Source organism: Montipora capricornis, chromosome 4, assembly GCF_036669925.1.
Source record: "Montipora capricornis isolate CH-2021 chromosome 4, ASM3666992v2, whole genome shotgun sequence".
Lineage (NCBI taxonomy): Eukaryota > Metazoa > Cnidaria > Anthozoa > Scleractinia > Acroporidae > Montipora > Montipora capricornis.
Window position 1 is genome coordinate 40,230,173 of NC_090886.1, and position 17,592 is coordinate 40,247,764.

General features: G+C 39.0%; 1 protein-coding gene across 2 annotated transcripts in view; it reads right to left on the reverse strand.

Moving 5' to 3' along the window:
* LOC138046922 (mediator of RNA polymerase II transcription subunit 13-like) overlaps positions 1-17,592 on the reverse strand; it is a 49,341-nt gene that overhangs the window by 15,231 nt on the left and 16,518 nt on the right. Inside the window, exons 4-13 of one of the 2 annotated variants that reach the window (XM_068893548.1) lie at positions 16,947-17,027; positions 15,283-15,428; positions 14,950-15,204; positions 10,330-10,552; positions 9,270-9,422; positions 7,933-8,673; positions 3,863-4,775; positions 3,033-3,161; positions 2,643-2,689; positions 1-580 (exon numbers count right to left, since the gene is read on the reverse strand). The exon at positions 1-580 is cut by the window's left edge and continues 175 nt beyond it. In XM_068893548.1, the coding sequence (XP_068749649.1) occupies positions 1-580; positions 2,643-2,689; positions 3,033-3,161; positions 3,863-4,775; positions 7,933-8,673; positions 9,270-9,422; positions 10,330-10,552; positions 14,950-15,204; positions 15,283-15,428; positions 16,947-17,027 (3,268 nt within the window). The remainder of the gene's footprint in view (positions 581-2,642; positions 2,690-3,032; positions 3,162-3,862; positions 4,776-7,932; positions 8,674-9,269; positions 9,423-10,329; positions 10,553-14,949; positions 15,205-15,282; positions 15,429-16,946; positions 17,028-17,592) is intronic. The other variant, XM_068893549.1, reaches the window with a different exon arrangement.

Here is a 17,592-nt window from a genome sequence, read left to right on the forward strand (position 1 = left end):
TCTCCTTCTGTTCACAGCAATCGACGTTGTTGTTTCCTTCTTTATGTCCACCACAGATTTGACGCCTGCTTCCTTTTTGACAAATGGTTTTGCACTTTCATCCGAGGTTGCATAAACATCATCTGGAAAAAGCCCTGTACCCACAGAAAACTTCATCCCTTCCAGTGGGCCAAATCCACACACACATCTATCAAGTTCTCTGCTTTTTACTGCAGCTCCTTTCGTTTGAACACTTTCCAGGGGTTGTGAACACAAACACAGACTTACATTGTCATAACCCTTGTCACTAAAGTAGTTCATGTTGGAATCTGATAGTATCAAAACCTTAGATAACGAACTGACTTCTGGAAGAGGTGTCGGAAACAAAGGTTTTGCAACAAAGTTGCTTCCCGGAAAAGGTTTGGGAAATTGCACCGGCAACGAGAATGATGACACTGATGATGCCGGTGAAGCCGGAGACATAGCCACTGATGTCAAATGTTTAACATCGTTGCTTAAGCCAGCTGGATGAGGGTAACCGTAACCTACTGCTGGTGATGGGGTGGGTGCACCAAGGTCACAGCTGAGGGCATCTGGGACACTGAAAGAAAGAACAATGAAAGTAGTCAAGACTTCTCTCTTGGACCTGTAATAACACAAAGAAAAACATTTGCGAAAAACAACGTACCACAACCATTATGTTACTACCATGCACAGGTTCCTATAAAATTTGAAGTTGGCAGTTGGTTTGAGCAGAGTAACTGACTGATGCTATCATCAAAATGAATTTGATTTGGGGGGTGAGGGGGACCTCTTAAACTACCAAATTGTTGCTATGGACCCCTTCAAATAGTCATATCTCAAGTCGCTTTAACTCTACAGTTATCCTTTTTTGCCATGTGTTCTATTTAACATTCCTTTGTATGGTTTGACTCACAACCATGTTTGGTAAATCACGATCAAAACAGAAAATGTCTAAAAACTCAGAGACTTACATGTAACTGTGTTTTTAACAAATTCTTAATGTACCAATGTGCGTACATTCTAACTCAAAATCTGTAGGACGGATTTTAAAACAAATTATTTCTCCAAACAATTGTCATAAGGCCCTTCTTTGATACACTTTTCAAAATATTAGTTCCATTTTTTGCCCAAATAGAAATTCCATGCTACAATGACGGTCTCAACAGTTCCCATCCAGTGAAAAACCACATCTTTCTTTCATTTCCTGGGAGCTTTTACCTGTTTTTCACTGAAATGCACAGCAGAGGCCTGGGATTAGCTAGTTGTACATGCACATTCTGATCAAAGAGATGTCAGATTTCCATTAGAAGGTACTTCATAGAACCATCCATGCAACCTTTTTGTAGGGCTATTTGACTAAAAAGCTTCCTTAAGCAACCAATGTCTTTCTGTAGTTAAGTGCCTGACCCCCCTTACTCTTAGGTTCGAAATAATCTGCCTTTAATTCAGTAAATTAATTCTGCAATTTGCATAATTATGTGGAATCTCATCTTCAACCGTCAATTCATCAAACTTCAGACACCAAGCCAAGACTTGCCCGAATCCATGGATGCCAAAATCAATTAATGCATGATGAAAAAATAACCTACCAATCACCATCAGATTCTTTGGTCCCCACAGTACCTTTGTACATTCAAACGTAATGCCGATGGAAAGCAATTGCCATGACATACATTATACAGTGAGTGTACATAGTCAGGACATAGAGGGAAAAAAGACCTGTGCTTCAATCGTTATCTTCAGCGAAAAGAATTAATGCCAAATAGCCTGGTCATGCAGTGTCATTTCCAAGACTTCTTGACAGTCTACCCTAGGCTGTTAATGATTCAACTCCGACTGCCATACAGTGGACATAAGAAGACTGCATTCACTCATTGACTCCTGTGAGTTAGGCCTCACAGATTTTATTGTCTAATGCCAGACGATTTTACTCGTCAAATGGGGGCATCCTGGGGGCACCAGAGGAGTGAATGGGTTAACCAGTCAAAAACTACATGTATGTCCCCTCCTTTCAACCACTAGGGAGTTTTAGCAAAGACGACGGGTACGGCTACGGCAACGCCACAAAGCAAGAATATTATTGGTTGAAAAAGGAAAAATACTCGTGCTGCACGTGCAACACGAATTTCCGTGCATTTCCTTGCCGTACTCCACAAAACAACAACGTGAAATCACAAATTTTAGGTTTTGACGACAACGTGAGCATATAATAATGAAAAAGTCATTTTCAGTTTTGACTTTAAAACCCTTCATACCCATTCAGTTACAGGATAGTTCGCCTGTATTGTACAATGTGAACAAGACGGATTAATCGTGAAATACTTGCGATAGCGCTAAGTTATATTTTGGACTGACGTTTTCGTTGCTGTAGCCGTCGTCTTTGCTAAAACTCCCTACTGACTCCTGGGAGTGAAACTTAACAGATTTTACTCTAATGCCAGACAAACACTCACAGCAGAATGGCCATAGTATAGACTAGTAATGTTTAGGTAGAGGACACAATCCCAAAACGAGTAAATTACATTGTAAGAACGAGAAGACCAAGGTAAAAAACATCTCAAAGACCTTGCAGCGATGGACCCATTATTCAAAGTACTGTGACATGAGTACTACAGATGAAATTAAAAAATGTTACCAACCTTTCTAGACTAGCTATTGATAGGTTCCAGGATTTCTGTGATGCTGGCTGCATGAAAAGCAAAATAAGAGAGATCAATATACAGTAATTTATGAAATTCTTTAACAACTCACTTCCCTAATTCCACTCACCCATCAACTAGTATTCACGCCTAAAGCAACCACGCAAGGAGTAGTCAAAATAATTTATAGCCACACAACATGCAATCCAAATGCAACTGGTCACACTTTGCAATCCAATAATGTTGCCACCACATGACAAGCAATCCAAATAGAACCATACACCATGCAATCAAATTGCAACCACACAACACACGATCAAAATGCAAGCCTGACAGAATGCACTCTACACTCTGCTTTTGTTTTTATCAGCTGAAGTTTGATATACCTACCTGCCAGGATGGCAAGTACTGCATTACAGAAGAAAAGGCCTTAGAGCTAGGCAACCATTCCACTGCTTCAAATGAATAGGACACTGGGAAGTCTTGATAGTGAGGCACTTCAAACACAGGTCCAAGTTCCTAGCGTAAGAAAAGGTACATGTAGGCGCCATTAACAATATATATATATATTTTTTTTTTTTTTTTTTGGGGGGGGGGGGGATAATCTCTTTCAATAATGAGGCATTAGGCAATTTCTTTGACTATACTACACGTATTATTGTGATGTGATCATATTCATCTATCTTGACAAATTTTATAGGACTTCACTAAGTTGTTATTCAACAGGCTGAATCAGTTAATTTTCATGGCACACTGGTATCAAAACTAAGGTTTCAGATTTTGTTTTAGTGTGAAGTCTTGAATTTAATGCGACACGACTGGTCGACTGCCTGATGGGTAGATTGACTGACGGCAAATAATGCACAATAATAACATCATTGTGATGTAATACGACAGGGTTCAAAATTACGACCAATACAGTCACATCTGCAACTGAATTTTTTCCATTTGCAACTAAAAATAACTGGAGTCACAAAATTAATTTACAACTAGTTTTTACCTTATAGTTTGCTCTTACAAAATAAAAGGGTTAGCAGTTGCTGCTACTTTTGCTAAAACACAGCTTTAGACAGATGTGGGCTCATATATTGTTTTGTTAAACAGCTGTCAACACAATACAGCACAAAAACCCACAATTATGAATACTACACTTTTGCCAGTACATGGATTTTTTTTAAAATTGAGACCTACATGAATTGAAACAATAAAAAAGCACTAACCACTGGACTAAGTTGTTTGTCCTGTTCAATGTCCATTGCACTGTAGCTCATTAAATGATGTGATTCTGGGGAAAGCAATGCATTGTGAACTGCAGTCTTGACACTTCCAGGGCTGATGTAGTCAGTACCAACAGAACACGGTGGAGAGTGTGACACTGGCTCTAAGGATGGAGGTGTAGGAAACATCCGAGCCAAATCTTGTTGCGCTACCACACCAGGATTTGTAATGGTGTGATGAGTATTAATGTTTGTGATAGAATCAAATGTATTAACATGAGACACAAAATCCATTTTCATGGACTTTCCCTGCCCCAACTCATCCTCTTCCTCATCACTATCAAACAACTTATCGAGATCATTAACAGTAACAGCAAGGTCCTGCTCTGTCATAAGATTTGATGACCAAGGAGTTGGTTCATGCTCATCATCTGACGAAGAAAAACTTGGATACAATCCTTTGTCTGTCTTACAATGTTGTGACTTTATTTCTCCTGACCCTTTACTTAATGTCCTTAATGTCCCATTAGCTTCTTGCTGCTTTTTGCGAGAACTTGGGCGGCGGTTTTTGACTCGTGCAGGCTGTTTACTACTAGGATCTTGGGTTTGCACATGCGATGGACTTTCAGCGGTGGCATTGCTGCCTCTACGGTGAAGTTTGCTATTAGTGACCCGTCCCTGTGTTGGCGATTCTATTGGTGGTTGAATCTTTTCAATTTCCTGTTCATCAGGCTGTGGAGTAAATGGATCTGAAAGGGGTGTGGTAGCAGGAGATGGCTGAGAACTGTTTCTTCGCCCCTTGGGCCGCCCCCCTCCAGAGCTATCTGACCTTGACCTTCCTGTTGAAGATTCTCGCCTTCTCTTGGCAGGTGAAAACACATTTTCAAACGCAGCATCAGTAGAGGGTCTTTTGCCACTAGAGGGAGCCAATGAAAACACCCAATAAGTCCTAAAAGTACTGTCACTTACTAACAGAAAATCGGTAAAATCACTGATGTAAAGTGCTTGTTAAAATCATGCTAAGTATCTACCCCATATGAACCATGTGAGCGTTAGCCCTACTGATGGAAATGGGCCCACACAAAGACAGAGAAAAACTCTGACCAGGGTGGGAATTGAACCACGACCTTCGGGTTAGATCACCGCTGCTCTACCGACTGAGCTACAAGGTCAGACGGGAGCAGGCCGTGGGAACTGAAGATCTTAAAGTCACGGCAATAGGCCTTTTGCAACTAACGATCACATGGTACAAAATCCACCATGCTGGAGGGCAAGCTCATTATTATTCCCCCACTGGGACATTAAAACAAAGGCAAGTCAAGGTTGACTGGTTCAGATCTCTTTGTTTTAATGTCCCAGTGGGAGAATAATGTGATCGTTAGTTGCAAAAGGCCTATTAACATGTACAAGTACAAGTAAGGATTACATTTTTGCAAACGTTGGCCGTGTAGCACTTATATTTGAACAGACTTAACTGATTAGAGTGTAATGTGAAGTGCTAAGTATCTACCCTATATGGTGATATTACTATACGCTGTCCCAAGTTAAACTGTGAAACTGAACTGACTGAGTGGGAGGGCCGGACGAGAAAATATTTGGCTCCAGGTCATGGTGCACGGACCTCACTCCACTCGCTCTGTGCTCCATGACGGAGGGCCAAATATTTTCCTGTCCGGCCCGACCTAAACTCGGTCAATAAGCATTTTATCATAAATTATGAGCTTGTCACACAATTCATGAGTACTCAGAATAGGAAGTTTGGACAAAACAAGTAACAAAAACTTGCACAGAAAATTTATCTACATGTAATATGTTGTTTGCATTTGCTTTTCTGGCTGTAAATAAGTTGGATGTTAAAAAGCGACAAAATCCTCTAAAATTGCATTGCACAAAGCAGTACAAATATGTGCTCCTATCAGGGCCGTGCGGTTTTTTCTGGCCCAGCTGGCGTGAATGTGTACGGCCTTCATACGGGTGTTTTCCCGATAGTTTTAAAATGAAAACATGTATGGGGCTGTACGGGCCATAGGATAAAGATATTTATTTATTTATTTATCTATTTATAAGCTAATGCAATTTTAGGGGCAGTGTCACAGCAGTGCTGTTCTTTTTGTGTAGTTTTACACATTACTCATCCTTTGTCAATAAGCAACTTAAGGTTAAGCCAGAAATTACTTACAAACAACACACTTCAACCTTTCGTGCCCAAAAAAACATACATAATTTACTACTAAAATCAGTAAACTGTGTGCACCCTGAAAAAAACAGGATCGATCACATTTGAATTTTCAACTTGTTCACATGACCATTTTAAGCACCCCGATTTGCAACGTGTCCTTCTTGATGTGTACGAGTCCATGGGAAAATAAACAAACCTGCCACAGCTTGAGATGATTCCACTGTTTGGAAATTATATGAGGTCAATGATGGTTGAGCAGAGGGGGAGATCTTTCAGATGAGTAGCACAATCATGATGTACATTGGGAAAACCAGTATCTTGAACATACACTTCACGTCATATCTCCGCTCGTAAAAAGTGCTAGCCACTCACATTTTGCAGATATAATTGTTACACATTAGGTAACATTTACTGTATAGATTAGTGGAATCGGTCGCTTAACTTTAGAATAAACGGATTCGGTTGTTCACTTTGGGGACAAAAAATGGCGCATCATGCGTAACACGCAAACTAGAAAGACAAGCACAACAATGTTCTTCAGAAGGCTTGTACTTCATTCATCACAATGTAATCAACAACATTTCACATACACAATGTTGTAACCAGCAAATTAAAAAAATGTGGTTAATTTCTCACCTACAAGAGAGGGCGAAAAGCACAACGGCCTTGAGCATCACGCTCCTAAAATCTGCTGTTTTTAAAAGTTGCGGCTGTAACCCACAGGTGGTAGGTGGTTAGGTAGAAGAGAATGTGCTTTGAGAATGCTCATTTGTGGTAGTTGCTTTGGCAAAAGTTTCAACGCAAAATTTCTCAGCACACGAGAAGCCAGAGCATTTTTTCTCAGGCTGGAACAAACTGTCCGCCATTACAATTTGCATTAGGACCGAAGCATGGCTTCGTAAAATGTCCTCTGTATCTTGCTTGTCCAAGTTCACATTACAAAACCCAAAGAAAAACAGAATGCTCATCTCATGTACAAATTACATGCCAAAGCTCAGAAAGAACCAAGTCAAATTGTGAAAGAAGGAGACCTTTTTGTGAGTCTGAGACACTTCTTGACTTTCAGAGGTTGACAAAGTGAATTTAGAGTGCAAAAGAACCAAAGTGCCACTTCGATAGCTTTCCCCTCGCAGATCCGCCACCACGTTTCAAAATGTTCCCTGAGAGCAAATAGTGATAAACAAGCTTTGCTGCCAGGCCTTAACTTGTTTTTATCCAGTTAACCAGTTTTTTCCAGACTTCAGCAGATTTTTTCCCTGTGTTATGCAATCCAATCCACATGGAAATTTTGGCAGGAATTTCGCAATTGCGAATCAAGCGAAGCGTATAATCAACTCTGAAATGGCGTTGGATTCTGATCGCTAAGTTTGGGGTGCGTCTTATAACCGAGTGCGCCTTATAACCGAATGACTACGGTATTTTTATTTAGTAATCAAGACGATTTCAAATACAGCAATGTTGCAAATAAATTAAATGAAAACATTTGATATCTCTTCTCGTTTGTTCTTGTCGGTCCTTGTAGAGCATCGACTGCAGGACATTTCAAATTGTCATTTGACAATTCAAAAGCGATCTATCGTTTCTTTCGGGGTGCAAACAGTTAAGTGATTTCGGTAGTAACTTCAAACAAAAAGAGATAAACTTTGAAAAACTGTTAGGCTGAACAGTTAATGTTTTCAAAAACCCCAATTTCAATCCACTTTAACCTTCTTGAATTTTGCCCATCCCTGCTTCCTTTTGTATTTGATTTTTTATTCATGTTTTAAGTACATGAAGTGATTTTTATGTTTTTACTTGATTTGGTTGCCACTTCTGAGTCACTGGATTTTTGGCATAATTTTGCGACACATGCCCTTTAAAGGGTAAAAGAGTACACACTTCAGGAATAACTTACCATTCCCAAACTGAAAGTGGTGGCTCTAATGGCGAAGGTAACAAAACATCTGTTGGTGTTGCAAGATCACTGACTGTCCTGCAGTCTAAAGGGTCTGAGGGGAGCACCGGTACACCAAAAGCACTCTCTTCTGGTAAGTGGTAACAACAGCGTTCCAGCTCATCCCCTTTATCACAGTCTTTTTTGCCTAAAAAATCCACTGTACAAGATTCCTCAGTTTTAACTGAAACATGTTCTTGTCCACTGGCACTGCATCGAGACCGAGTTCCCAAGCATTCAACTTTCAGAAGTGAGGCAGATGGTTGTGGCACTTTCGCCTCTGACTTAATATTTGTCATGTGAATTTTGTGACAAGGAGCTGAAGAAATACTCTCAAAAGGCATTGCTGTACCTTGAAATGAGTATTTCCTTGTATTGTGACCAAGAGCAACATCAGGGTGTCGCTTTTGAGTGATACTTGTCACTGAATTTGCCGTTGATAATCCCTTCGTCATGGCACCTACATGGCTTTTGACAGCCTCTGGCCTGTCTTTGTCCACACTAAGCCGATGATGAAACGGCACTAAAGGCTTTTTCTTCTCTCTCTTTAACTTTGCACTGCTTTGCGTTTGCTGTGATGTTTGTTGTTGTTGTTGTTGTTGTTGCTGTTGTTGTTGCTGTGGTGATGGTGTGGGATAACTTGGAGATGGAATTGGTCTTGTTATGCCAAATGATGGCCGGACTTGTGTTGGTGCCTTGGGTCTAAGAAAGGGGTAAACCAAGCAAATGAAATGGAGTTATAATAGTATTGTACTCAAGACTCTTTGTCTTAATGGATGCATCCCATGCATGGGGAACTTAACTACTAAAGGTTATAGGTCTACTGTCGGTAACAATCAGGGTTCACACATTTTTGGTGTCCTAAAATTCAGAGGGTCTACAACACAGGCCGTTACATATAAGTGTACATGTCACTGTGCTACAGACAAATAAACAATACCAAAAGTGTCTGCTGGCCCTAATCATTCTACTGCTTTTTTCAGGTCTAGAGGAAACGTTTGGCTTCATTACTGGAGCAGGGATTTCTTGTCTTGACCTGTGGAATGTGAACTGTGTTTTATACCCACCTCCTCAAATTCTAGGATTTCAGGAATATGAATAAGAGTGCTCTTGAAAACCCGTGTACAAATAGACAAGTTCTTGCACTGTTTGGTCCCCTTCAACAAGTATCTGAACATGCAAACTTCCAATATTAACAAACCACTATTTTTTCCAAACATACTTCACAAGAGTCCACTTTAAAGTACAGCATTAATTTGTTTGCTGCTATAACCTTTCAGATCCAGCTCCTTTATTACCTGCTTATGTTACTACTTGATGTACAAGAACAAGAAGTGCGCTTGAAAGGATCTTCAAAGTCCCACTGCCCAACTGACGTCACCTCACTTGAATTTTCAGTCTTGATAAATGAAGTAGGCAGTCTTGACATGGAATTCTGTGAGGTACTTTTACTAGATGTAACATAAAAAAACACTAAACATTCTCTTGTAAGAAAGCAGTATGTACATGAGTAATCTGTAATTCTGATACCCAAATTTTCATCAAAGACAAAGGATACAGGCCTGCTTGACCTCAGAAACATAACATCATCTATATACATGTACAGTATGTTTCAACTTCAAGTTTTCAAGAACAAAAAAATTGAAGCAAAGATATTCCTACAACTGCATGCCTGTAATTATTATCACACTTTCACTTTCATTTGGAATGTCAAATATGATTTGGTGCTCTACGTGTATGTACGTATGTACATACTATGTACATACTACATGTATGTACGTGTATGTACGTATGTACGTCTGGGCCTAGTTCTTGTTCCCACTGACCTGTGGGAGTGAGACTCACTACAGGGACATGTACATATATGTAACATATATTTGATTACTCTGTCTAACACCAGACAATAATAATTTTACTCATAAAGTGGGGGCATTCTAGGGTGCCTGATGGCTCAATGGGAACTACGGATTCAAAGGTTTGCCAAAATTTTGACACCATACAATTGACCAGGATTTGAATAAAGAAAGGCACACTCTAAAGACATTATTTTTAAATGAAAGTTAGAAAGATTATCAGAGTAACATTCACTGCAGTGCATCCTAATCACACAGTCATGGTTTGAATCACATTCAAGCCTGGATTATATTGTCGTTAATTTTTTTTTTTTTCCAGATTATGATAATGTCTATAAGACATAAGAAAATAAAAAACAAACTAGTCTGAAAATTTTCTAACCAAAGAAAAATTTTAACTACAACATCTACGTGAAACTGTCAAGATCTTTCTAACTTTTATCTGATGTCCATTCATATAGATGTATTCTAAAATTACTTCTTAAAACTTTATCATTAAACGTACTTTGTTGCTGGTTTGGTGATCTCTTGCCAAACCTCTTGTACAAGAGAGTGTGTCAGCGTCTTCTTGTCATTTACAGCAGATGACATGACCTTTGGCGTCTGCGGTAGGGTTGCAGTACCTGTAACAACATCTGCATTGTTGGAATCAAGAGGTGACGCTGGTGGGGTTAATGAAGTTGGACCAGAACTGGTCGCAGTATCACATCTGGGCAATAAAGACCCATCTGCAGGTGGTTAAAGGTCAAGGGTTAGCATGTTTAAGGTTAAATTAAAAAATAATTTATTGAAAAAAAAACTATTATTTCCTATTTCAAAGTTAAGTGCATCAACAAAAGGAGAGGTAAAAAAATAAAATAGTGAAGTTATGTGCACAGGTTAGTCAAAGTACTCATGAAAATAGATGTGACAAATCTTTACCAATCATAAAAAACATCTTATTGAAGCCAAAGAAATGGTGGTGGTCTACAAAAAAACAAAATGATCACACATTTCGAGGACAATGCTCTAGCAATATCAGGGCTCGAAATTGTGACCAATACGGTCGCCAATGCAACTAGAACTTCCACCTTGGTGACTAAAAGTTCTCCTTTAGTCACCAACTTGGTGAGTTTATTTTCTGGAAAAAAGTGAATAAATAAATACCGTATTTACCCGTGTATAGGTCGATCCCATGTATAAGTCGACCCCCCATTTTTGATGGCAAAAAACGCAATTTCTTAATTTCTTTGTCAAATGTTCATGGGACACTAATCTTGTATTCTTCGATTTCTGGAAATGTGGATACACAAAAAAATCAGGGCCTCAAGCGCTTAATAGTTTTGTTGTTCAGCAGCTGTTGTATATGCGGGCGTTTTGTCCTTGAGTTTCGAAAAAGTTCTCTGAAAATCGAACATGTAAACCTCAAACTCACCTGTTTCGTTGTTCAAGGATAAAGGGCTTTAGAGGATAAGCACAATGCAACATCACAGAAGCAGGAGTCAATCTTTGAAAATAACTTGCGAACGACGCGAAAATGTGCAAGGTTTAATTGGTCCTTGACTTACAATGTCTCAAATGGCAAACAAAACAAAACTCATAAACCAAACAATACGAAGTTTGCAAAAGCATTTAAATATGCCAGGTTTGTATAAAGAATAAAAAACAATCATTACCAACCAGCATTTTCACGCAAACACGAGTGACGATGCTTGCACGCAAACACGAGGTATTGCGCCAGGTTACTAAGCCGTTGAACGATCGTGTTTTATTCGAAGAAACAGAAATGCCTTATAGAGCTTTCCGCCTTTGGAAAACGAAAATTTCCAGTGTCTATTTCATAATTGTGCTTGTGAGTATCTTCAACATTTAGAGTTGGACAAATCCTTTTTTATTTCAACTGGAATCGCTTACATTCGTTTTGAAGTCTTTTGTCATTCATTTTGAAGTCTTTTACAATGTACGTCGGCTTTTGTCCATTGCGTTTGTTATGCCCAACACAACATTATTATGTTAATTTTGAATAAATTACTTAGCTGGAACTTGGCTCAAAATCTTTGACCCGTGTATAAGTCGAGGGCGATTTTTGGAGCTTCTTTTGAGGCCATAAAAGGTCGACTTATACACGGGTAAATACGGTAAGTGATTCAGGTTAAGGAACATCTACAATTGCTTTGCTGCGAAAAAATGAGGATCAAATCAAAATGTCTGAGTAAATCGCGGGTGCAGCATTTGACAGTAAGACTGCTGGTATTGAAACAACGTACATGTACAAGCAAGGTCCTGGATAGCACCTCTTTGTTGTTTTAGCTTGTACATAATTCAAATATCAGAATTATCTAACACCGGCCTCTTAAGTACCATACTAGCTTAGCCTAGGGGATGGAGAAGTTTCAAATCCTTCGCCAAAAACACACACCCTCTATAATGCTATAAACAGGGCATAATTTTTTTTTTTCCGGTAGCCACTTGGCTCCTAAATATTTTAAAGTGGTAGCCAATTCCAAAAAGTTGGTGGCCATTGTGACACACACAAAAAAAAAACAATTTTTACCCTGTCGCTGTACTAGATAGATTAAATTGCTCGTGAATCATAGTCATACATTCATAAAAACATCAAAAATTACCCGGGCTCTAGCTCATGGAACAAACTCACTAACTTAAACATATTTATCCACGTTCAATACCTTGCCATTACAATGTTGAAAATAGATATTAAGTAACAACTAAGTCAACAATAATTTCTCCAACAAATGGAGGGAAAGTTTTCTTACAAATAAAGAGTCGCTCCCATGCTTCATTTGCTGCTAATAAATGATTGTTCTTTTTCATGCCATATGAAGGAAGCCTCTAATATCATGAATGCAACAAATGAAGGTCTACAACATGAACTTGACGGCCTGCATGGTCTACTGACAATAATTATTACAAGTTCGTGCAACCATCACAGTGTAATCAAAATTAAAGTACATTTCAAAAACGCCCATGTTGTAAAATTAACGTTAAAGAAGGATATCTATCTATCCTAATTTTATAGCCGAGGAAAAACATCGTTTTCCAAAAGAGTTAGTGAAGTTCGTATGAAGCCTCATTTTTTTTAAGTCGCAAGAAGCTTTCTATCTCAGGATTTATTTACAGCAAACGCAAACCGCAAAATTTAATTTTGATTTTGCTCCCTTTTCTTCTAATCCTTAAAAACATCTAACAGAAACATAGAAAAATATTTCCCATTCACAAAAAATACAATTTCGCATTGTTGCGCAAAGGGCTGTAAGGCAGATGGTAACTGCTGGATTCTTACCGTTTGCGGTTCGTGTAAACATGGATCTATAGTTCTCTATCGTGAAAAATTTGGCCTTTGCTGCCTTTTGAATTGAACTAAACCCAAGATGGCGTCTAGTGACGATAGATTTACGTTCAAAATCGTGCATGTGCTGCGTTTTGGAAACGAGCTTAACGAGGAACTTTGCTGCAGATTTATCTTTACAAATCTTCAACAATCACTAGATCTCTAGGTAAGGTGTGATTCTAGTCGCCAATTTGGCGACTAATTTTCAGGATTTGGCCGCCAAAGTAAAAAATTTAGTCGCATTGGCGCCTGTATTAGGCGCAATTTTACGCCCTGTATAAACCACAAGATTTTCATTTGCAAGAGGAGATCTGGAAAGAATTTGTATCATTCTGCCAGCTTACTCGCATTTCACTCACATGTACAACATGACAGCTAGCATCGACTTCAGCAGTTTTATTTGCTATATTTACATTAATTTTTGCTCGTGCATTGAGCATAATTTATGTGATAAGATTGTCTTGCAGTGAGCGTTAATGGAACGATTTGAATAATTTTGTTTTCCTGCCTTTGGGGTTCCTATACTTTCTGCTGACTAGAATTTACTTCAAGTGAAGCTATGATCCTCGCAGTTATGAACGCAATTTTTGCAGTTACATAAAGAAGCCTGAAAAATTCAGGACTTCAACAGGCTTTGAACCCATGACCTCACGATACCGGTGCGACGCTCTAACTAACTGAGCTGTGAAGCCAATGATGTTGGGCATTGAAGGCTTCTTTACGTAGTTGCAAAAATTGCGTTCATAACTGCAAGGATCATAGCTTCACTTGATTTCATATCCGCAGTTCATATATGATCCATTTCATATATCATTTCATCCTTTATTGATTCCTCACGGGAACATTAGAACCCACAAATGACCAGCTCCCAAGGTCAGTGGCTTTATAGCTCAGTTGGTTAGAGCGTCGCACTGGTATCGGAAGTTCATGGGTTCAAACCCCATTAAAGTCCTGAAATTTTCAGGCTTCTCTACGCAATTGCTAAAATTGCATTCACAACTGCAAGGATCATAGCTTCACTTGATTTCATATCCACAGTTCATATATGATCCATTTCATATATCATTTCATGGAAGATTAAATCTTATTGGCAACTTATCTTTCTCAGCAGTTAGACACCAAAGCTACTTCAATTTTTTTTTTTTTAATTTCAAGCACTGAACATTTAGTTCCAAGCAATCAGATGTGGCCATACCAAGATATATGACACACCAATGGAAAGGCTGAAGAGAATTAATTAAAAAAGAAACTTTAACAGTTTTTCATTAATGTTCTTTTTTCAGCTTCCTGCGTGCATGGAGCATAACTCAACACAAGCAAATACAATGAACAAAATTCCCGCTACATGTAGGTATAAAAGAGATTACAAAAATAAAATTAATGGCTGCAGGGTGTTTGAATAGTGATAAATCTAAATTTCCCAAATGGCCATTCTACTTCATCATGCAGATACAGTATTTTCAAAACATAAATTTTTTTGTGAATGTTTCAAGGAAAGGGTACATGTAGAGTGTAAGGTTACAGGTAGAGGACTGTTTAATAGGAAATTATTACTTTTACCAGACAAAAGTTGAAAAAGAAAGGAGAAAACCCTAGCGACTGCCAACTAAAAGAAACTAAGGACATGCACATGATGCACGTAACACTATCAGAGTAATGTGCATACATGTACACAATGCAACGTATAACAGTATAACAGCACACTAAGCAACAAAAACACTAGCAAATTATGCTTCCTCCTCATTGTTACTTAACTTAACTTGCCCTTAACTATTGCACGTTTGACATACCACTTACCAGCTTTTCCACACCCTGTTTGCGGTACCACTATGTACATGGATGGATACCACATCTGAGTTTCCCCCAAAACAACCATGGCTGCCACAGGGATCCCTTTATCAAAGCACTGACCTGCAGCTTCACTCCAATCAGTGCCAAAGTCAAGTGGATAAAACTTTCTCCATTCTTCAATCAGTTTGACTGACACTGCATCATCAAAGTGACTTGATTGACCAGTAAGAAATCCAGACAGACCATACGGCACCAGCAACACTGAAAATTATTGATTGTTGCACTGTTAAGACGAGTGGAATGCAAATTTTATAGACAGTCAGATTTCCTTGTTGTTACCTGGAAGTCCATCCTGTTTGCTTGCAGCAACTGCAACATCCTCAAGAGTAAGATGACGCACACTTTGTTGATGTTGGATTTCAACAGCAGTGCAAACTGTACTTTCACCATGGACAAAGAATGAGAAGGAGAAGGACAAATGATCACTGAAAGGACAAAAGAATTTAAGTCATCAAAAGCAGCATACATCATTATTATTTTGGAGAATTAAGATCGCCACATGTGCAAATCAGTGTCACTCACATGTATGACACAGAAATCATATTAAATAACATGACCTCTATGCTGAGTATTCAAATGAACTATCTGAATAGTTACATTATCCCACTGAGGACATAAAAACCACTTGACTTTGCTAGGAATGTGGAAGTGTCACTCAAACTTGTCAACAAGAGTCTAATTAAGGACCCACACGTACAACTATAATTCACTAAGGTATAACTTCAGTTATTCAACCCACTAACTACTGAGAGTGCAGGGCTGTCAACAAGGGCTGGTAGTTGGCCAAAACCACCAGCTAAGAAGCCATCTTCAGCTGGCTACTTTCATCTCACCTCATTTTACCACCGGTCAAGATGAAAAGTCTTACATTTTGTTAAATTATGATCGAACATTCTTCCCCCGTTTTGAGTGGAACTGATGACATAAAAATTATTTTACAAGGATTAAACAAGAGAAATCACGCCAAAACTGCTCAAGCTCGATCATTCGTGCGAATGGTGTGGAAGGCCTGGAACAATATTTAACTGAATAGATGCCAGTCTTGCACCTAATCTGATGAAACAACACCGCGTCCATGCTGAAAACGCTAAATCGATCCTCAGTCAAGTGAGCCAAGCTCCCTTTTATGGCCACCTACTTTTAATAATTATAACCATTCAAATTTATTGATAGCCCCTGGGAGCGAGACTTAACAGATTTTACTCTGTCTAACGCCAGACGATTTTACTTGTCAACTGGGGGCATCCTCGCTAGGGTTAATTAACTAAGCATGTCAGCATCCTAGCTAAGGGTTAATTAACTAAGCATGTCAGCATTCTAGCTTAGGGTTAATTAACTAAGCATGTCAGCATCCTAGCTAGGGTTAATTAACTAAGCATGTCAGCATCCTAACTTAGGGTTAATTAACTAAGCATGTCAGCATCCTAGCTAGGGTTAATTAACTAAGCATGTCAGCATCCTAGCTAGGGTTAATTAACTAAGCATGTCAGCATCCTAGCTTAGGGTTAATTAACTGAGCATGTCAGCATCCTACAATCTAAGACATAATTGTTGGGACAGTTTTTGCTCTTTCCCCCCTCAATGTTGACAAAAGTCGGAACGGTATAAATACTTAGTTGCTCAGGCGAGAAAAAAATTTTTCTAAGGCAACATTGAGGGGGGAGAGGGAGCAGGCATTATTCGTAAGTTAAAATTGAAGTGCAGCTCAAGTGTCCCAACTAATTATGTCTTAGATTGTAGCTTAGGGTTAATTAACTAAGCATGTAAAACAAAGATCCACAATATGGCCTACAACGTTTAGCACAATGTGACTCTGCAATGTTTCAAGGTGCCCCTGCAGCACAAGAGAAATACCACTGGCCAGTGTGACCCTATTTGAACTTTGCAGCGTAAATTTCATATTTTAGCCAAATTATAATTTTCAACAGCAAAGAACACCTCACCTTGAATTAAAATTCTCTCCACCTTCACATGGCTTTGTAAACCACTTTCCCAAACGAACAAATTTCCGAGACAACAGGCACCTACAAAAAGCATACAATGTAGTTATGCAGATAATGTTAGCCCTTCTCCACTTGAGAGCGAGAAGTGTAGATTTTAATTACTCTCAAACCAAGACAATTTTACTCGGCAATTGGCAGCACTTTTGGTATGAATGGGTTCACCCACTGACTCCTGGGAGTGAGACTTACAGTATGTACAGTATAACAGATTTTATGCTGTCTAATGTCCGACCACATTACTCTTCAATTGGGCGCGTCCTACACTGTAGGGCACCTGCTGAGTGGTCAATAAGTTAATAAGTTGAAAACTATGCCCCCACCATTAACTCACTAGAGAGCTTTAGATTCTAGGACGAGAACCACTAGGAATAAGAGACTTTTTCATAGAACAACAGTGAGCGCACGCAAACCAGCATCATTTTCGTGGGAAAAACGCGAAACCGTTGTCATTTTAGTACGAGGTTTTGCAAACATGTCATCGTGTCAAAACAAGTCAACAACACGGTAGCAGTTTTGGCTTTTTTCGATCAGCAAAAAGGCTCAGTTACCTACCAGCAATAAGAATAACTGAGCAACCTACACTGCT